The 22,369-nt window shown below is 33.2% G+C and overlaps 1 protein-coding gene across 2 annotated transcripts; it reads left to right on the plus strand.

The window, feature by feature from the left end:
* The first annotated feature begins 7,213 nt into the window (after window positions 1–7,213).
* Window positions 7,214–20,315, plus strand: LOC21386132 (rho GTPase-activating protein 7). Of its 2 annotated transcripts, none has more exons than XM_024176337.1 (22): window positions 7,214–7,791; window positions 9,259–9,295; window positions 10,332–10,408; window positions 10,696–10,766; window positions 10,843–10,921; window positions 11,051–11,198; window positions 11,304–11,423; window positions 12,553–12,630; window positions 12,807–12,862; window positions 12,946–13,015; window positions 13,799–13,886; window positions 14,439–14,682; window positions 14,925–15,146; window positions 15,371–15,712; window positions 16,728–16,777; window positions 17,357–17,417; window positions 17,503–17,586; window positions 18,053–18,166; window positions 18,249–18,418; window positions 18,968–19,040; window positions 19,310–19,513; window positions 19,784–20,315. In XM_024176337.1, the coding sequence occupies exons 1-22, from the start codon at window positions 7,738–7,740 to the stop codon at window positions 19,967–19,969; spliced, it is 2,628 nt and encodes an 875-aa protein (XP_024032105.1). In that variant the 5' UTR covers window positions 7,214–7,737; the 3' UTR covers window positions 19,970–20,315. The 2 variants fall into 2 exon arrangements, with proteins under 2 accessions (XP_024032105.1, XP_024032101.1); XM_024176333.1 differs by lacking the exon at window positions 7,214–7,791 and adding an exon at window positions 8,038–8,241.
* Window positions 20,316–22,369: the final 2,054 nt, after the last annotated feature.

Raw genomic sequence — 22,369 nt, forward strand, 5'->3', positions numbered from 1 at the left:
AATCGGCCTTTAGAATTCTCTCAACAAATACGATGGCTTGCACATAAAAATCCCCGAAAGAAATCCACGAGGGCCGCTAGGTGCTCAAAAAAGAACAGTACGTATGAGTAACGAGTATAAGACCTGATTATGTCGGGATCTCAAAAAAGGTGGACTCCATGAAGATTGAGGCTTTACACTTCAAGACCCACTCTTCAAGTTCTAAAATGAAGTAAATATTATTTCTAAATTTGACTTGGTGAGTCATGATTTTAATATTAGAAACAACAAACTTTGTACGTCTAATTATAATCATTATGTTTAACATGGTGGAATATAATCAATTAACACAAGTCCTCTAACGCAATTGATAACCCACCTCGATTTTATGCTCAATTAAAAGTGACCTCATGAGTTTTAATTATAATAAAGTCACAATACTATGAGTACGACAATAGTATTTCAATTAATATGACCTAGAATCTTGTTATTTAACATAAGTTCTCTAAGGAGATCATGAAGACCGCCCCGAACTTTAGGCTAAACGGAGTCTCCGATCATGAATATTACAATTTGACTAAGTTGGTCACCCTTATTGCACTGAACAGCTGAAATGATTGGATCCGACATTTTGAACGATCAAAAAGACCGGTTGCACCGTTACACTTCAAGACCCAATCTTCATGTTCTAAAATCAATTAAATAATAAGATTTTTTTTTCCATGTAACTTGATGATGAGCCCTAATTTCAATAATGTTAAAATAACATAGGCGTGACATAATAATCATAACACATAGTAGAATCTTATTAATAAACGTAAGTCATCTAATCTTTATATAAGGAAAGGAGCGAGCGTCAACATTTGTGTTATGTTTTTAACACTTTAATCCTCTAACTTTTTTTTTGGGTTTTGATAAAGTTTCCTTTAAATTTCTAAATTCTACGCTGTACTACTTTACTAAAAAAGGTTAATTATATAATTATACTTTATAGTTTGGGAGGAAAAAAATACCACTCAAAATAATATTAAAGTAATATTTATGCCATTAAAGTGGAATAGTAAAAACATGCCTTTTGTTAAATCAGTAAAAAAAAAAAAAATAGTCTTAAGTGACACAAGCTTATATTTTGAGTGATATAAACGTAAAGATAGTAATTTTAGCTTTTAATTTTAATTTTTCGCAATTTATTCCTTTGTTTCTAGAAACTATAGAGACAATTTTTGAATTTAAAAATCACATTTTCATTTCATCCATAGCATACTTTCAGACAAAAGATAGGGGAAAAAGACAAAAATATTCTTAATTAGACGAAGTTATTTTTGAAAAACACTTTTACTTTTCAAACAATTAAAAAGAACATTTAAAAACGTATTAAGATCTGTTAAAAAGAATTATTGATGTTAAATTAACGTTTGAAAACATCTTAAGATCTTTAAAAAATTGTCAATACTTAGTTTATAAATTTCCATGGTTTTTAAATTAATAAAATATTTTTAATCAAAAAGTTTTTTTAAGGTTCATCAAATTTGTTTTTAATCTTTATGGAAGGAACAGTTCTACACTCTAATATGTAAGAATAAAAAAGTGCAATAAGATATTTATTTTATACTTTGAATAGAAGTAACGCTCGTATGTTATAAGTAAAATTATTGTAACTATACCTTTCAAAGTTAACCATTGTTATATGAAATAAATATCATATTATATGGCAAAGGATGTAAGGCCCGAAGGAATATGCCCTTTTATTAAATCTAATCTCAATATATTTTTTTTTTCCTGTTTTAATGATTGTTCTTTTGGTTTTTCTTATTAAATCTTATACTTTTAATTGGATCTTTATTATATCAAAAGACATCTTCATAAAATACATTTTTACGTAAATATATTTTTTCAATTGAAATGATTTTTTTTAATTGTATCCCTAGTTATGCAATTTTTACGCAAATGCATTTTTTTTCCAGATTTTTCTTGTAAATTTTTTTTTACATATATATAAATGTGTCCTTATTTAAACTTTTTTTTTGCGGCACCTTTGACTACTATTTTCCATATATACCTCCTAAACAATTTTCTATCTAAAAAAATTAAGCTCTTCAAAAATTTTAAAATCACGCATCAAAAAATTCAATAAATTGATATGCTCGTGCTTAAAATGTGTTTTTAACTAGTTAATAGTATTAGGATTAGATATTTTGAGGGTCCTTTAACATTATGAACACTATTAATTTATCCACTTTTAAATAAAATCCAAGCTATTACATATGGAAGACTAGTTTTATGCACAATTCTTTTTTTTTTTTCTGGTGGAAAAGGATTGGAACTTTTTCCTGTGTGTACATATGGGCTATAGCTATACGACTGGCAGTTGTTTTTCTTTAAAGTTTTTTTTTTTTTTTTTTGCTAACTCATTTTTAGTTATAATTCTAACAATTTTTTTTTCTCCCTAGCCCAGCCTTTACTCTTGTTTAATTTCAACATTACATACTAAAAAAGACAGAAATAGTAGAAAATAAACTAATATAAAAAGCTTAAAAAAATATATAGGCAAACTTTTAGTTATAGAAATTAATAGGTTAAGTTATGATTCATAACCAGATAAGTTATGGATAAACTTGTCAAGTTATGGTTCATAGTCAGACATATTATGAACAATAACTTGTCAAGTTATGGTTCATAACCAGACAAGTTGACAAGTTATGGACAAAAACAGTAATTTGACCTATTTATTAACTTATGTAAATTATTTGCCTATTAATTTTAATTTATCTCAAATTTTGACCTATTTCCCTCTTTCTCCCTAAAAAAAATGCTATAAATGTTCTAACATAACCCAGTACGAGGTTGCCGCAATGTTGGACTCCAATTGGATCATGTGATGCCCGTAATACTTCTAACAGAGCACACGCATGAAATCCATTACTGATCAATCCATATCAATATTAAACAAAAATGTTCTAACACCACACATGCAATGTAATAGTATATGAAAAACGCAAATCATCATTGATTCCAATCATCATACAGAAGAGGACAAATTACACAATTATTGCCTAAACTATAAGTTTTGTCATAAAATGCTCCCGAATTTCAATTGATAACATCCGTTTTATTTTTAAGGGCTTGTTCACTTCGTTAATTTGAGTTTTTAATTTGAGTTGAGATGTGATTTTATGTAAGAATTTTTCACTGTAACAAAAAAAATAAATGTAATTGTTTCTGAGAGCTTTTTACTGTAACAAAACTCAAATTCTAAACTCGAATCGGCGAAATAAACGGGACTTAAATTTTAAAAGTCTTACAAATTTTCTATTTTTGTTGAAATTTTAACGAAAATGACATGTGGTGCTCCTCTGCAATAAGAGTTGGGGAATTCAAAATATAATTATAAAATTGCCCATAATTATATAATATTTTGTGATAAAACTTATAATTTAATGGGACAATTGTATAATTTATCTTAAATAATAATATATGTATCAAAAAACTTTTTTTTTTGTTTTTTTTTTTAGGACAGTAGTACAAAAACGTATTGATAGACACATTAGTGGTCAAATAGAAAGAAGTCGACTAATTATGCTCAACATTTCTAAAAATATTGCTAATAGGTTAATTGCTGATCATCACTACTCTAAACATAGGATTTTTTTTTTTGTTTTTCTATAACAATAATGGAAAGTTTGGCTTTTTTTTTTTTAAAGTGAGATCCCATAAAAAAATACATCAATAGAACACTTATTTTAATTGTTAGATTACTTTTTAATAGTTAGCTATGCAGAAGGAGTTTTTTTTTTTTTTTTTTATACAGTGCACTGTAAATTTATAATACGGACTATGTATATCTGACCTTTAAAAATTTAATCTAACAATTAAAATAAGGTGTTCTATTGATAAATTTATTTAAAGAGTCTCACCGTAAAGACTACCGGTTATTTATTAGTAATATACTAATATTTACGTCATACAACGCATATAATCAACTGACAAAATCAACATAGTGTTGCTCGTTTATAAGTAACCAACAAAACATGTCGAGCAATTTCAAACAATGTCATCGATGTCGGCTTGTTTTTATCAATTGAAATGAACACCTCCTACTTTAAGACGTCTTATGACCATAAGTTATAGCTTAAGTATTGAATACAATAAGTTTTAATCCTATTAAGGATTGTTTTAGCTTTTTAGAACAATCTTCAAGGCACCTCGCGATGGCGTTCGATGCATTGCAAAGAAGATGACCAGAGAAGATGGAGATGACCGGAGAAGACAAATAGCTCTAGCGGAATCGCGAAAATGGGACGTTGTCATAAACCACCTTAAATTTAAAAGACGACGATTGCAACTTGTTAGGGATGATTTAAAAGCTTTATACTATGTTTGGTAGGATGGATAGAAAAGATAAAGGAAAGAGAAGTAAAATACTTATGTGAAAGAAGTAAAATGAGTTTCTCTCGTGTTGTTTGATAGAATAGAAAGAAAAGTGAAAAGAAAATGTCAAATTTAAGGCATTTTACAATAATACCCCAATACAAATAAAAATATGATGAATTGTGAAGGTTTAAATTGTTATTTTACATCTCATTTTTTTTGTCAAACTTTTTCCCACCTATTTTCTATCCAAAGTTGGAAGGATTAAAAATTGGTTGGCCTCATGAATTTTTATTTTCCTTCCTTCCTCATTTCCTTTCTACCAAACAATTTAAAATTTCATTTTTTTCTACAAAATCCTTTCTCTATTTTCTTTTCTCTCTCTTTTCCATCATACCAAACACACTGTTAATGGCCGGTGAGAGGGTAATTTTCAATTTTTTAATGTTTTCCCAGTAAGAACTACCACTTTTTTCATTTATTTTCTCCGAGTGACCTTCACTTTTATAGTCACATTAATTTCTAACCAACAACATAACTACAATAATTATTTTCAATAACATAGTAACGCAAAACAGTCTCTTAAATTCATCTAAAATTATAGGTGTTCCCGGTTGGTTTAGGATTTTAATAAATAGCAAATTAAACCAAACTAATTATTATTTGGCTGGACCGTTTGTTTTGGTCAATTTTAGTGGTAAACTTTTTTTTTTTTTTTTAACACTGACAGATATGCAAAGTCTTTCATATGACTTCAAAGTTTGTAATTAAACTCCAACATAACAATAGTTAAATATTATAGAGTTTTTATCCCTAAAAATAATGTCTAAAATTATTTAGTTTGTATGGTAAATTTTACTATTTTAAAACATACTACAATGAGCAACAGAAATCATGTTATGAAAATTTATTAAAATATGGCGAACTCTCCAGTGGAATCCTATTAAAAAAATCATCATCTAGTAGAACTCTTTTTTAACCGTTGGATTAATTCTTTAACAGTTAGATTTATACAGATTCATATTAAAAATTTATAATGTGCCATACAAAATTGTTTCTACTAGATATTTAATTATTGAAAAATTAATCCAATGATTAATAGTGGGGTTCTACTGATGGAGTTTTTTTTTTTTTTGGAATATAAACTTTTCTTCTATGCAGTTTTGTGATTATCTGTCAGTTTGAGAACACCAAAACTGACAGATAATTTAAACGCATTCATGATTTGGTTGTATTTTATTTGGAAAACCTCTTTTCTTTTTCAATATTCACACAAAATAAATAAATAAAGGTCTTTCTATAGTAGGATTTCCTCACCGATTGAATTAGTTTTTTAAAGACAATTTTGCTACAGATTTAGCGGTTAAAAACAGATTTTTTTTAAACCGAAAAAAGAGAAAATATATTAAGGAGACGTTTAGTTCATAGATTAAAATTATGTGATTAGAATTATTTTTAATTTATGTGTATTTTTTATGAGAGAAAATACTGTAACAAAATAGATGTCTTGAAGCAGCGGACCACTGCCCAACGCGCCCCTTGCCCTTCCACAGGTGTGACCGGTGAACAGATCCTCCAAAAACGAGGCGTCAAGGCGTACTTTATTCGCACTCTAACGGAAGTGGACAAAAGTCCAGAACACACAAAAGTGACCTGTTACCGCCGAAACCAGTTAAAATCCATGTTCCCCACTCACGGGTCTTGCACGCTCTCGCATATTCACCCAAGAGCCTGGACAACACGGCACTGGCGCGTTCCTCCACTCGCCACACCCGCGCGTGCTCCTGCAAAAATTCACCGGAAGTAAATTTGGGTTTATCCTTGTCGTTTTGGGGCTTTTCAAAGTGAGGAGTTAAAAAAAAACTGAAACCCACAGACCCACGGTGGTCTCTTCCTATCAAAAACTCCCTCCTCTTATTGGTGTTGTTCCTCTGTGGACGACTCCATTTATGCTTTTGTTCTTTGACCGATTAGAGATTGCCACGTCATTGTATTTATGTATTGTTGGTCAACAAATCTAAGAATGTTACATGATTATTTTTATCTTCCGTTTTTACGTCTATTAAATTGTGGTAGGTATGCCCCGTGTTGGACTGAGTAAGGAAGAATAATTTGGGAATGAATTTCTCAATTAATGTGAGTGATGAAGCTTTGGATATTTGTTTGAGATATTAATATTTTGCTTATGGTTTTTGCTGGAAATGGAATGGCGGGTTTTAATATTTTTCTTGTCTAAGTCTTGCATATGTGTTCCCTTAAAGGAAAAAAAATTTTCTCGAGGGTAATTAGTAGTTACTTCAAAAAAAAAAAAAAATTCAAACACATCATAGATGAAAAAAAAAAAATTCAAAATTTACTAAAAAATACAAAAATTTGCAAAAATCAATAACACTTTCCAAAAAAAAAAAAAAAAAAACACCATTTTTATTGTTGTTACACGTGAGACTTGTACATTATATGAGATCAAAGTCATACAAAGAATTGGTAATGTTGATCAATCATTGCTAATAATCCTCCACATTTTCAAAAGAAAAAAGATAGGAATTTTCAATTGTTAACACACCTTAATAGAAGTTGAAAAGCAAGTTAAACAAATTTGTAATAGCTACTAATCAACAATTATGTAGAATTAGAAAACGACACAGTACTATAAATAGGAGCATTCATTTTCGTCCCATGCACGTGGCCCATTTCTATTGGCTTCATGCTATGTTGACTAAATCTTGACTCCACGCAACCAAATCCTTCTTCTCCAAGTAGGTGAAAAAGCAAAGACTATTATACTGTATTCTCTCTCTCTCCCTCTCTTCTTTCTTTCTCATACATTACCATATTACTACGACAACTACTATTGCTTTCTACCTAATCCAATGAGATAAATTTTATCGAGAAATAAAAAGAAAAAAAGTAAAATTTTAATTTCTTTTTTGTGCATCAAATTCTCTTAGCTAACCTTTTTTCACTCTCTCTCTCTCCCTCCCTCCTCCCTCTTCTCTCTATCGCTTCACTTCATTCTCACATTCATTCCTTTCATCCGTTTTCCGACCATCCAATCAAGACGAGAAGACGAGAAAACGATAGAGAAAATCGTTGTGGTAACTCTGGTTGTTGATTCTCTTAATTTTCCTATCTGTCCAATCAAAACTCGTCAGCTTAGCAGCTTAATTAGCTTTCTCTCTAGGGTTTTCTTTTTATAATTGAATCTTCCTATTTCCAAAGAGTTCCCAAATTCCAGATCGCTCTCCGATCTGCTAGTTTTTTCGATAATGCGAAGCTCGTCTCGGCCGGGTTGAGTCAATGGCGATTCGGAAGCATCCGGAATCGTGAAATGCTGGTGGGTCGCGGCGGGAGTTTTTGGGTTTGGTGCGCGTTCGATGGTAATCGGAGGAAATGTCGGCTTCTTTAGCGGCTTTCGAGCGTCCCCGACCCGCTGCTCCGAACACGGTATTCGTCTTTTCTCTCTTTTGTTGCCTTTTTGTGTTTGGTTGCCGGAAAAATGAGCGCGAATTGGAAGGAAAAGTTTTTTTGTTTTGTTTTCTTTGGTTTTTTGTTCGGTTTGAGTGACCGGAGATATAGGCCAATTACGTGGATTCTGTTGTTCCACAGAAAAAAAAAAACGTGGACCAATTTTGTGTTCCGTTTTCTGAAACTTTGATAGTGTTTCCAAAGAGTTCCCAAATTCCAGATCGCTCTCCGATCTGCTAGTTTTTTCGACAATGCGAAGCTCGTCTCGGTCGGGTTGAGTCAATGGCGATTCGGAAGCATCCGGAATCGTGAAATGCTGGTGGGTCGCAGCGGGAGTTTTTGGGTTTGGTGCGCGTTCGATGGTAATCGGAGAAAATGTCGGCTTCTTTAGCGGCTTTCGAGCGTCCACGACCCGGTGCTCCGAACACGGTATTCGTCTTTTCTCTCTTTTGTTGCCTTTTTGTGTTTGGTTGCCGGAAAAATGAGCGCGAATTGGAAGGAAAAGTTTTTTTGTTCGGTTTGAGTGACCGGAGATATAGGCCAATTACGTGGATTCTGTTGTTCCACAGAAAAAAAACGTGGACCAATTTTGTGTTCCGTTTTCTGAAACTTTGATAGTGGATTATCTGAAATGTTGTGGAGTTTGTTTTCCTTTAGAAAATGCTTGTGATACTTTTCTTTCCTTATTTGTTTTGGACAATTGACGAGAAAATGGGAAATAGAGGAGGAAAAAAAGGAAAAAAAAAGGGGAGGGAATTATTTAATTTTTGGCATCGTACGAGGAGATTGCGGAGCAGTTCAACAGCACTTATTGGGATGACTAAGCTTTTGTGTTAGATTTTGTTAGATTTTAAACAATTTGTGTTAATGTGTTAGATTTTTCCGAATTTAGAGCTTTTTTCTTTTTTTTGAATTATTTAATTTTTGGCATCGTACGAGGAGATTGCGGAGCAGTTCAACAGCACTTATTGGGATGACTAAGCTTTTGTGTTAGATTTTGTTAGATTTTAAACAATTTGTGTTAATGTGTTAGATTTTTCCGAATTTAGAGCTTTTTTCTTTTTTTTCCCCAAAACATGTAAAATGAGAATTTAAACAGCCATGATAACATTGCATTTAGCTCTGATTTATTTAAAATAGTTAATGTGAGTTTAGATTTTGTAAACTTTGTAGTCCGTCGTACCACAGCGTTGGTACTTCAATTATCTGGTCATTCAAAGCAAGTTAAAATCTATTTTTGCAACTTGCTAATGAGATTTAGCGATTGTTTTTGACATCTGTTTTATGACTATTGGATGTTTTGTTAAGCTAATGAAAATCTATGGTTAATTGTCAAATATTGAGAACACTGCTAATTTATATCAATCTATATTACTGAACATAGGAGTTATGCGCCCATAATAGGCTTTATGGTTCCTTGTACTAATACATCTGCTAATTTGGCAGGTTTTCAAGAGCGGCCCACTTTTCATATCTTCAAAAGGTTGGTAAAATTTCTCCTTCCTTTTAAATTTCTTCTGTTTTTGATTCATGAGTGCAAAATATTTTTGTAATATGTTAGATCTTAAGAATATTTTTGTTAATCTACACATCAAGCTCCACAAAGCTTCTTCAGTTGTTTCCAGATGATAAATACTGGAATATATAATATATGTAGATGGATATCTTGATAACTTATAAGTTATGAGTTTGCTAACAAAAGTGTTGAATACCTTTGTTCGTTAATGGTGGTCAATTACTGCTGATGTTTTTTTTTTTGCCGGGTATGATGCTAAACAAGTGATGTAGAATGGAATCTGTAGGATGTAATGTAAGCATATGGAAGTTTTCAATGGTTGATTACTCAATTCTGAGACTGCAAAATGGTTGGATGAATGTATTAGTTGACAACTAACAGACACAAAAGAAGGAAAAAACTAAGGAACTAGACCTACCAGCCATTGTTTGAATGAACCAACCAAGGAAAACTCCCAAGAGATATTTAGTTCTTAGATTTTTTTCCTTGTATTCTTATGAGTTGTGCCCAAATGTGGTGTACATATCCAATATCCATACTTACGTAATTGAAGATGTAGAAAACTTTATGTTCAATTGTCAATATTAGAAATAATTTTACTCTAAATGAAAATATAAGAATTTCAATCAAATAAAAAAAAAAAGATAGCGGAGGACGAATTTGTGGCACATGTCATGACTAATGTTCTAAGGACAATGCTTCTGTGGTGATTTATTTATTTATTTTTTTACATAGTGCCATGATGACTGATATTTCTTAAAACATTCTGTTAGTAATGGTCTGTTTCTTTTCTTTTCTTTTCTTTTTTTTGTAAAATATATATATAAATAAAATCTTCTTAATGTCTGCAAGGTGTTAACATGTAATCTTATTCAATTGGTGGTTCATGATGCAAAAACAACTTTCTACTTTGCATGCACGTGTCTTCTTTTGTCTGTACAAGGTAGTAAGAAATTTGCATTTTTCTCAATGCAGCTTAAGTTATTTTTTGTTGAAACTGCAGGAATAGGTTGGAAGTCTTGGAAGAAGCGATGGTTTATCCTTACACGGACTTCTTTGGTTTTCTTTAAGAATGATCCTGTTAGTATCTATTATCTCTTGGACTTAAATTATGCTAATTGAGTTCAATTCCTTTCTGCATCTTTGATTTTTGCTTTAGTTTCTTTGTATTTAATAACATCAGAATTATGTAGCGGGAATAAGTGCACTCACTTAAAAACTTTTTCCACACATACATCCACACTCATTCGTTGGCTGGAAAAGCCGAGGAAGTTAGGATGAGTTATTTTTGTTCCTCTGCAAAATCTATGCTTTAATTGTACTTACGCTTGGTGATTCAAATGAACTCTCATTATTTTTCTTTATAGAGTGCACTTCCACAAAAAGGCGGTGAAGTAAACCTCACTTTGGGCGGCATTGACTTGAATAACTCTGGAAGGTATGCACGGTCAATGCAGTTCTTTTTAGTAGTAATTTTTGCAATACTGTTAATATGTGCAATTGGTTTCATGTAGTGTTGTTGTTAGAGAAGATAAAAAATTGCTGACCGTGTTATTTCCTGATGGGCGTGATGGTCGAGCTTTCACCCTTAAGGTGATACACTTAACTATCTGATTATTGTTATTGTTTATTTTTTTACAGTCTTTTTAAGTATAGGGGTAAACCTAATAGAGCATAGATGTTTATGTATTATATATGTTCTCTAACTTCTGCCAATTTCAGGCTGAAACATCGGAAGATTTATTTGAATGGAAGACTGCCCTAGAACATGCCCTCGCACAAGCACCAAGTGCTGCCATTGTTATGGGCCACAATGGAATATTTCGGAATGACACGAGTGATACAATGGAAGGGTCTTTCCCTCATCAATGTTTGTACTTGGACCATTATAACTTCTTCAGTGTATCATTTCTGGGTTTTTGATTATTAACTCTGTTGGGTGGCTTTACTCATACTTAATATTGGGTTTTTCCAGGGAAGGATAAGCGCCCTGTCAAGTCTTCAGTTGTTGGAAGGCCAATTTTGCTTGCACTAGAGGATATTGATGGAAGTCCATCTTTCCTTGAGAAAGCTCTACAATTTTTAGAAAATTTTGGTAAGTTATAATCTCGATACTTTCGACAGTGGTTCAAGCTAAATAAAAATAAAAAAACATGATATATTTATAAGCCACTAAGGGTTGCAGCTGAACAGTATCCTTCAAAAAGCTATAGATCCAAATCTATATCAATCAAGGGAGATTTATTTGGTTCAATCTCTCTCTCTCTCTTCCTCGGGGAATATACAAATGACACTGGCTGAAGCAGCCAATTGATCATGCTTTGGGGGATGGAAACATTACTTGGCCTACTTTCAAGCTATGAGTCAAGATCATAATGAGATGTCCCACCCTTAAATAAAGAGGATATGCTATGAAGTAAATGGTAGTTGCATTGAACTGACAATTTCTCGATACTGAATTTAAATAAGAAGATATAGAGAAAAAGGAGGTTGCAAAGCTAAGATACAGAAACGCATTAGGATGTCACTTATGGCACTAAGATAAGGAAACACATCAGGAGGTTACATTACAGGCTATCATTGTATTGAGTGATTGAAAAAGGTTTTACATGATAGCTTGCGGTTTGTTTTAGAATGAACCTTCAATCTCTTTGAGATTTCTTGTTGAGAAGATATATGCAATGGGATCAAACTTGTAAATAAAGACTTTTTCCTATGCTTTATTGTAAGGATATATTTTTTCTTATTCAACTTGAGTTAGAAGGATTTGGTGTCATTTTGCCCACGCTCCGGCCTTTTCTTGTCTTGATAAGAAAAAAAACTTATCGCTCCTTTTGAACGGAGATAATGTGTTGGGTTCTGGAAAAGATCAATGAAGTGATGTTCTATCTTTCATTTCATTTTTCCTCCATCGGTTATAATTTGGAGATTTGATGAATGGATCCTGATATAGAGATCATTTTAGAATTTAATCAATCTCAGAAGAGAATAAGTACAGTCAGCCAAGACCACTGAGGGTAGACTTTGGTGCTGATTCATGTTAGTTATTAAAGCGGTCATTTGTCATTGTTTGCTTTAAATTCTTTAATTTGCCACAAAACTATATTTGTTAAATAATTATGAAATTTTAATTTTATGGGAAGATATAATGTAAAATATAAGGAGAAATTTTACTGGTTCTGCATTATACAGTTTTAATCAAAATTTCTAATGTCTTTGGATAGGTATCAAAGTTGAAGGAATTTTACGGCAGTCTGCAGATGTTGAGGAAGTAGAACGTAGAGTACAGGAATACGAACAAGGTATCTGCTTAAGCCTTTAGTCAAGCTGCAGTTCATCTTGGTTGTGTTTGACTGCAAGAGCATTAAAAGCATCATTTAAGAAGACATATTGAATCGCTTTTTCAGTTTAAGATCAGGATTCTCTATAAACACTCATTTCTAACAAAGATTATACAATCCCATTTTTCTTGTTTCAGGTAAGATTGAATTTGGTCCTGATGAGGATGCCCATGTGATTGGTGACTGTATCAAGGTACTTCTGTAAGCTATTTGACGCCATTTGTGACTATTATGCTTTGTGCATTGAATTCAATAATCATCAAGTTATGTTGACAGCATGTTCTGCGAGAGCTACCTTCTTCACCAGTATCAGCACCCTGCTGCACAGCTTTGCTGGAAGCTTACAGTAAGTTCTTATTGTTCTTTGATCTTTTTGAACAATGCATCTCTAATGCGTATAAGTTTAGTGTACTTTGTTGGCGTCAAGAAATTATATTGATAGGATTATGTTAGTAACTACTAACTACTTAACAAACATAACAAACCACTAACCACTTATTATATTGATTACTAATTACTAACATAATCCTATCATATATCTAGTGGAATGAGTTCCATGTAGCATCTCTAGAGGAGCTGGTGATGATGGAAACATTATAAAATTATTGATTGCTCAAAGGAAATTTATATGTGAAACATTTATAAATTAGGGACTAATTTTGTTCAGTTGGTAGATCATCTCATGTGTTTCAGTATTTTGGGTTTGTCACGGTGGGTTTAGCTTTTATCCCTTTCATTGATCTTGTTATCTGATTTTAATCCCACTATCGTACAAGTATTGTTACCGTTTTATAAAATCTCCTACTTAGCTATGATGCTTAGAATCAATACCCAAGCACAAATGAGCTCAAGACCAATTGGCAATTTTTCTTTTTTTGCTTTTGTTTCTGTATTCTGGAAATTCAGTTATTCAAACTACTACCCTGGGTATAAGACTATTTTTAAGGATATTTGTTTTTTCACTCTGTGGAGAAGAGTCTTTAGTAGTCAGCAGGAGCTATACTGGTGATTCAATGCTTTACAAATTGCTATTTTATTTCATAAATTAGGTATTTAAATTCATTAGCTGATGTTATGCTAATTCAAAATAATCATTTCTATTATGTTTCTCTGCTTTCTATTTTACTAGAAATAGATCGAAAGGAAGCTCGAATCAGTGCAATGCGCTCTGCAATCTTTGAAACATTTCCTGAACCAAACCGCCGATTATTGCAGAGGTGATTCCCCAAAATCTCTATGTTACATGATACCTCACCTTTCCATCATCTGCTTTGTGAATGTGCTAAGGTTGCAGCCTCTGCATTTTTATATTTTTTTTAATTTTTGCAGGAAAATGAATCAATTTGTGTTGCTGCGGTACTTGAGTTTTAAACAAGAAATGGAATGCTTTGTGTAAAAAAAATAAATAAATAAACAATCTAAAAGAAAGTAATATCTGAGTAACATAGAACTAAGTATTGCATTTTTCATAATCTATAATTACAGGATGTTGTGATAACAGAGAGATGATATGTATGAACAATATGGTTTATTTAAACATAGTGGATGCATAATAAAGATGGAGTTTCTGGTGATGTTAGTTAAGTTAGTTGGGTGTTATGCTGTCTGAATGTATTTTGGCTGCGAAAGTAAATTCTTGCAAGTTTCTTCGTTGTTCATAGCACTGTAGGGAGCAGAGACTATTAAGTAATAGTGACAAAGTGTTGCAGTGCTAGGATGATTTGATCCTGTTTAACTTTGAGCAATTTACTTTTTACTCATTTTTGCAGAATACTGAAGATGATGCATATCATATCGTCTCACTCTCATGAGAATCGGATGACTCCGTCTGCTGTTGCTGCATGCATGGCGCCCTTGATTTTACGCCCTTTATTAGCTGGTGAATGTGAATTGGATGATGACTTTGATATTAGTGGTGATAGTTCTGCCCAGCTTCTTGCTGCTGCAAATGCTGCTAATAATGCTCAAGCAATCATTACGACACTCTTGGAGGAGTATGAAAACATTTTTGATGTAAGATATTCTTATCCTGCGTTTAGTTTCTGTAATCTTGCTATTTAAAATCTTTATATTTCGTATTTTATTGGTTTAGTTCTTTTAAGTATCATATAGATTGTTTTCTTTGGAAAATAACTTCACAAGAAATAGGTTTCAGTGACCTATTTGCTTCGCTTGAGATTAGCATGATGGGGAATGTGGTGCCTGATTCAACCATAAATGAAACTGTTATTTACCTATTGTGAAATTTTGTTCAGGATGAAAATCTACAAAGGTGCTCTATCTCAGCTGATTCTCAGATTGAAAACAGTGGGAGTGAAGAGTCAACTGATGATGAAAATATTGATACGAAAGACAATGGGTACCATGATGCGGAAAATGAAGTTGATCCAGAAACAGATGATGATCCTGAACGTGTACATAGTGGGAAATTAAGTGAAAGTAGTGGGTATGCTGGCAGTGATCTCTATGACTATAAGGTCATCCCTCTTTTCCTCTGACTATATATGCATGACAATATTGGAAGTATGCATTATGTCTGCTTTTTTGTACATTACTTTTGTAATTTAAGTAATGACTTGTCCTGCTTTGCTTCTTCTATCTGGATCCCTGCATGATGAATATAAGAAATTAAATGAGAGATTCTGCGAATTTCTCAATCTACGATCTTTCTAATTGAAGCTTCTATTTTGTGCATTTACAGGCATTTGGAGGTGATGATTCAGATGATGGATCTCCGAAAGAAAAACATGCTCTAGCTGAGAGTTCACTCGACCCCCAACAGGTCAGAGATCCAACCGTTCCACTGGTGGAAGAACAAGATGATCAGAAGAAAGTTGCTGAAAACTTGATTAATGAGATGGACCCACCTAGTGTTTCCCCAGCCGGAGAATCTTACAGATCAATGGGAGAGATCCTATCCTTGATGGATCCAGGGCATCCTCTGCCTGTATCTGGACTTGAATCAAGTGCTGGAAAGGCAACGAGTAAAGTCACAGGCACCAACCATAATTCAAAACGATCAACATTCTGGGGAAGAAGCAATGTGAGTGTCATTGTTTGACTTGATATTCCTCACATCAATTTTCTATCTTTCCTCAATTTTCTTGCAGGCATTAATGTGGCAGTGATACATCAATTCAAAAAGATGGTTTTTTTAAGTCTTCTTTTCTCTTGCGTTTCTCAATGCTCAATCATCTTAGTAGATAGGTCGTAGATAGATTTTTCATTCTTTGAAAAGATAAAATGAATATGCTTTGGGCTGAAATCATCGAGTTATCAAAGCCTAATTTGCATTTCTGGTTGCCTCTGTATCTCAGTTTTTATCTTAACATTTCAGTTATTACCACTTGATCTTAAAATTATTATCACTTGAATTGTTCCGATTTGGCTCTTTCCTACCTTCCAAAGATTGTAGGGTTTGACGGTGGGCTCCAGTTTCAGACCTGGGCTCACAAAATGAGCTCAAATTCTGGATATCAAAAAAAAAAAAAAACAAAAAAAAAGGAAGTAGAAATCAGAAGGAAATAGTTTGTGTGTGATAGTCGCATAAGTGAGAGATTTATTGATGGGAAAAATCAATCATGTGGGTATGAGCTTTGATGATATTAGATCCTAAATTTAGAAAGAGCACGTGTTGATAGAACTTCGATGAATAAAGCTTTTAAGGATTTTCCTTTTCACTCGATTGTTCTAGATTGGAAGGATGTTATTGGGAAGTGAAGGCGCTTTTCTATTTTCTGTTTTTTTCTGCTGTTTTATTTCTCTCTATTTGTTTTTTGAGGATTCCTTATCCTCTTTCTTTTGTAATTGATCTTCATCAGTGAATGAAAGTTTTCTTATCATAATATAAAGACTAAAATTTGTGGAGTATGTCCATATTTTGTCAAAAATTGACAATAGAGACATTGGAGTATGTGGAACATTTGTTAATGATTAGTTCTATATGTGGAAGTGCGTATGTATTAATTTTAGGGAAAAACTGAATGAGAGGTCCTGCTTTTACAGCTGTATTTCTTACAGAGTGGGCGTCTAATGCTCTTTTGTTGGCCCTCATGCAGGCTAGGAAAACGCCGTCAATGGAATCAGTTGACTCTTCTGGAGAGGAGGAGTAAGATTCTATCATTTTCTTTATTGTCTGCATTATCTTCAATGGTCAATATTCGATTTGAGTTTGGAACAAGAGAAAAAGTGTCGGGACATCCGTTTTGGGTTTAAGCTTGTTTGTTTGGGCTGGTATGTGGCAGAATTTTGCCAGTTGTCTTGGCAAAGTGTTTCTTTTGATGTCTATTGAAGATATTTGTGAGGATATCTGTAACTCGTGTGAGCACTATATTATCTGCGAGGCTCATTAAAAAATTTGGTTTTGGTGCTGGTTAGTCATAGTGCGAATTAGTTTGATTGGTCGTGGAAAATTATCTGTTTCTCTAGTCAGAATCATTTTGATAGCAGGATGAAATTTCTTATCTGCAGAATGTACTAAGTAGGGCATCTAAGTAGGTCATATTTTCTTTCTCGTACTGATAGCCTGAAACATATCATCATCATCTGCAACTGTATAACCTAGGAGAAAAAAAAGAAAAAATTCTGACAGAGGTTAAGGAACCGTCTATTAAGCTGTTCTTTATTATTTTTGATCTTGCCTATTTTGTGCATATGCAACTCAAGAATCAATTACGTAATCTTGTAGGCTTGCTATTCAAAGGCTTGAAATTGCGAAGAATGACTTGCAACATAGGATTGCAAAGGAGGTAAAATTCCTTTTCTTAAACTATTCAGTAGGAGGTAGTGGAATTTGCTGAAATATTCAACTAAATCTTCCATCATCAATTGTAGGCTAGGGGAAATGCAATTCTACAAGCTAGCTTAGAGAGGAGGAAGCAAGCTTTGCATGAGAGGCGGTTGGCACTTGAACAAGATGTATGAAAGTTTGACCTATTACACATCTTTTTCTGGGTCTTTTTGGTTTTAAATCCTTCTTTATTAGAAGTTTGTGTACTTTTAGATTCAAGTATTTTGCTTCAAAAATGTAAGCAGCCCACGCTATCCTTTGAACATTTGGGCTAAGGCCGGGGCCTCAATGTTGACAATGGGAAGAGCTTCTGTCACTCAGGAAATATATAGTGGGAACGAGAGCTAGTTTCTAGAATTTGTGCAATCTATCTCAACTTACTGAAAACATTTTATGAAAAAATGACCTAACAGTCTTTGTGGTAATCTTGTCGCTAGTGGGCATCGTTGTATGCTAAAAATGTATTGCTTCATAGTTGACTAGTGCAGAGTTCTAAATAAAAAAAAGAAAAAAAAAAGAAAAAAAAAAGAAGTCGAGAGTTATGCAAGAGTGGGCTTCGTCCTTTTCCGTTATATAACTTCTAAATGACTGTAGGTTTCAAGATTGCAAGAGCAGCTTCAAGCTGAAAGAGATCTTAGAGCTGCATTGGAAGTTGGTTTGAGCATGTCCACTGGACAGTTTTCCAGTTCCCGCAGCATGGATTCTAAGGTTTATACTTTGTCAGACTTACTTAAATTGTCTTTCAAATGCTTGCATAATACAAATTCTTATCGCTAAAGCTGATGTGAAGACAAGGGCTGAGCTTGAGGAGATTGCTCTTGCTGAAGCTGATGTTGCTAGATTGAAGCAGAAAGTTGCGGAACTCCACCATCAACTTAATCAGCAACGGCAGCATCATTACAGTTCCCTCTCTGATGCGTGTGATCGTTATCAACATGTCCAAAATCATAGTTCTCAACAGTGAGTTTGAAAATCATGCTATCCTGCTAAACTTTAGTTGTCAAGGGCCTTAGGTAGTTTAAGGGGACTGTTCTAGAGTTTCATGTTTTAAATACAAGTATCTCGCTATGGTCACCTTTGTTCTCATTACGCAATGCCCTGACCTGCCTATCTCCATGTGTCCTTGTACTGGACATGCAGGAACTTTGGTGCAGAACGGAAGTATATTACTTTTAAGCTTATTAAGTCGATGCTCTAATTATAACCCAAAACAACCATCATATTCTATTTTATAAAAATTATATGCATCTCTCATCAGCCTGTGCATTGTAAAAGTAGATTGCTTCTTTTTTCTTTTGTTCATGCAATGTCATTTAAAAAAAAAAAAAGAGTTGTGGGATGGAATCCAAGACTTCATTACTACAGAAAAGAATAAAAAAGAGAAGATAAGGCATACAAAAGGATAACATGAACAGAGGATCGAGAAGTGGCTGATTTTAATTATTTATTTCTAAGAATTTGAGATAATTTGTCTTATTGTATAGTGAGAATATATTTCATTTTTTGCAGAAGATTTCTCCAGCAAGATTTTGACACAAGTCTTGCCTTTTGCAATCATGAAAGGAAGCAAAGGACCACAGAGGTAGGCCTTTTGTAGTTTCAACCATTTTTCTTATTTCAGTTGAGCATTTCCATGTCAAAAATTTGTTACTCACCTTGAAAATGAATATCATAAAGCAATAGGATGAGCTACTGGTTGAATGGCCTTCTCGTTCTTCATTGTCCAGCTTTTTATTCATCATTTAAGTTTGGGAAACACGACTTAAATATGCAAATGATCCTTGTCGTTACATTTTCTTTATATTTTTACTTTAAGCTAAACAACCTTTAACCTCAACATTTTTCCAACAGGAAAGTCTGTTGGGGACAGAGTGGAGAGCAATGAAGGGACAAGTATTATCATCTGGCGGCATCAACAGGCAGCCATTGCGGAAACCATTCATGGACCCTAGTTTGAGTGATTCAAAAAGTACCGAGGCATCCACTAGCATGACCATGGATGAGCTTTCTGTTGTTGATTCTGCTGCAGTACCATCCACTTCCAGAGCTGCAGAAGTAAGACCAGTACTCCTAACAAGATTTACAGAATTTATGCTCAGTTCACGACTTTGTTTTTGTTGACATGTTTTCTGTTTGTCAACAGAAGTATCCGAAGATCATTAGTCTTTTTTTATTTTATTTTAAACCCAATTCTTTTTTATCTTATTATCTGCAAAATCGTATTATTTTTCTGACATTTTGTTTTAATATATCGAAATCATGAACTTTGCTGCATTGTTTTGCTTTCTTCATGGCTCCAATCATTACATATAACTCTGGTTTCAGGTGGTTGATTATCCTAGACACCCGTCGGCAGCATCTTCTGCTTTGGTAGAACTGACGACTCGTCTTGATTTCTTCAAGGAAAGACGTTCTCAGCTAATGGAGCAACTTCATAACCTTGACTTGAACTATGGTACGACATCTGCTCAAGACTTTGTCTGTAGACCATCTTCTCCCCCATGGAACTGATGGCAAGAGATGATGATGCTGACCAAATGGGTCGAGGGAAGTAGTATTTCTGTCTGACATCTTTGTTGTATATCCTTGATGCTGTTGCATTTGTTAATAGCCTTTGTAGTCCCGCACACCCTATAATTTTATGGTTTCATATTTAATTTTTCTGTTCGTTTTAATTTTCCTAGTGAAGATGTGATTGGATCCTCTCATGAGGAAGTGTTTTGGTCTGTCTTTTGTTTATCAATTTTTTTTTTCCTCATGGACTTGTAAACAAAGCGTTCTCTGATGTGTCCATATTAGGCATAACTCATAAGTAATATTATTGAGCAGAATGTTATAAGAGAACATTTTGAAATCACTTTGTGTACAATTCCATTTTCTTTCCCTTTTGGTGGAAAATCTTTTGTATTGTCAGTTTCAGATGGTTGTACCTTTGAATAATGATTTGCTAAATCCATGCGCTCTACGTTCAGTAGCGCTTCTTTTTCCTCCTCTCTTTCTCTCTCTCTGCCTCTTGCTCTCATTCTTTCTTCCTTTGTAAGTTGTAATCTTTTTCCTTTTCCGTTCGTTTTGAATGGGGTCCGATGAGTAATCTTTCAAAACGTTATTTTTGCATTAAAATGGTCTCGTAAGTATTTCGTTTAGAATTTTCTGTCCCATGTGCACTTTGAAGGCCGATTTTATTTCAGATAAAGTGTACTATTATTACATTTACCTTTTTTTTATTTTTTTTATTTTAAGATTCGGACCACTAATTTCTTATTAGTGCTGTTATCTAATTCTGTCCAACACACCCTCTTATTGTCCAAGATAATGGACAATGTTGCATTGTTGTGCGGGTCATCTTTTTTTATTTTAATTATATTTTATGCCAACACTTGAAGTAGACAACAACAATTTCTAGCTGGTTCAGCACTCTGGCCCTTTCAAGTTTCAACCGTCATGTAAGTTTTAACCGTCAAGATGAATTGTTTCATCGTAATTTGAAAAACTGAATTGTCAAAAAGGATTTACTTCCCTGGAGTCTCCAGATTTCTCTAGCTGGAAAAATTGATCTGGGCAGAGGGCTTTGTAAAAATAACTCAATAGAAAAGTTTTATTAGTAAAATAACTTTTTAAAAATTTTTATTTGTAAAATGATCACTTTTTACAAAGAATGATTAAGTGTCATTCTTCATAAAAAATAGAAGAAGATCATTTTACTAATTTCACTTTGTTGGCATATTGCTCATCTGGGCATGCTACAACAAAAAAATATTTGTAATTAATTAAATTACAACAAATGAACATCTCTTGTTATTTAGGCAGCAAAGAGTGATGAAAGCAAATTGGCATCTAATCTAATTCAAACTTGCAAACTCATTCAAGTTGCTCGCTTTGCATGCGCATAGATACGGATGTATATTGGCATAAACAATTTAATAGTAACGTCTAATTTTTTCAAAAGAGGTGAAATTGAATTATGGCGGTCTCCAGCGCAATAATTGTCTAGAGAGAGAGAGAGAGAGAGAAGCCAAATACACACTATTATCAATTTTTCTAGTTGATTGACGTTTGTTTATTACATTTGTAAATGGATTTTGTCTTTCCGAATTAGCTTTTATAGATTTTGACGCGTAAGGATGACACTAGAGAAAGAAATACTTCCTATTAGAGTTTCGCGTGTATTTTTGAGGAAAATCATACCGCTTCTCGAGAGTTTAGGCATATTAAGAAATAAAGTTAGGGATCTTAAGTTTAATATCTATTTTTCAATACTGACTTAGGTGACATGTAATTTCTTTTATTAATTAGTGTTTCAATAAAATCTCTACAATTCGCATGTAGCTGTAAAAAGTTAGGATAAAAGTTTAAGGGCGCGTTTAGTTCTCTGATTCGAGTTTTTAATTCGAGTTGAGATGCGACTTGATGTGAGAGTTTTTTTTACTGTAGTAAAAAAGTTAGATGTGATTATTTTTAAAAGTTTTTTACTGTAGCAAAACTCAAATTCTAAACTCAAATCGGTAAAATAAACGGTTTTACCACTACTCAACGTTATTAAGATTAACAAAAACATGTAGAAAATTTTCATATATTTTTATGAGGTTATATTCCCATTCTCTCGTAAAGAGTGGTTCATACCACATGACATAACTTCTCATGTTTCTTTTTCTTTTTGAGAGAATATTCCTCGCATGATTGATTATTATTGAAACTTACCCTAAAACACGCAATTTTTCAGACAATAACACACGTTCATTCTTTATTTATTTTTTCCTTTGAAAAGTAAAACACACATTTTACATGATTATTACGTTAAAATAGGAACATAAGAAAATATATTCTTAGCCAGTGTAGGCCCCACTCCGAGTCTCCTAATTGGAACAAAACAAATTTAAGATTGGGTGGGGAGTCATTTTGTGGATATGGTCA

Source organism: Morus notabilis, unplaced genomic scaffold (assembly GCF_000414095.1).
Source record: "Morus notabilis unplaced genomic scaffold, ASM41409v2 Scaffold2354, whole genome shotgun sequence".
Taxonomy (NCBI): domain Eukaryota; kingdom Viridiplantae; phylum Streptophyta; class Magnoliopsida; order Rosales; family Moraceae; genus Morus; species Morus notabilis.

Coding starts and splice junctions, on each gene's coding strand:
- LOC21386132 (XM_024176337.1), top strand. CDS start 7,738: ATGTCGGCTTCTTTAGCGGCTTTCGAGCGTCCCCGACCCGCTGCTCCG. Junction 11,424..12,552: donor ACAATTTTTAGAAAATTTTG/GTAAGTTATAAT, acceptor GTCTTTGGATAG/GTATCAAAGTTGAAGGAATT. Junction 17,418..17,502: donor AACATAGGATTGCAAAGGAG/GTAAAATTCCTT, acceptor CATCAATTGTAG/GCTAGGGGAAATGCAATTCT.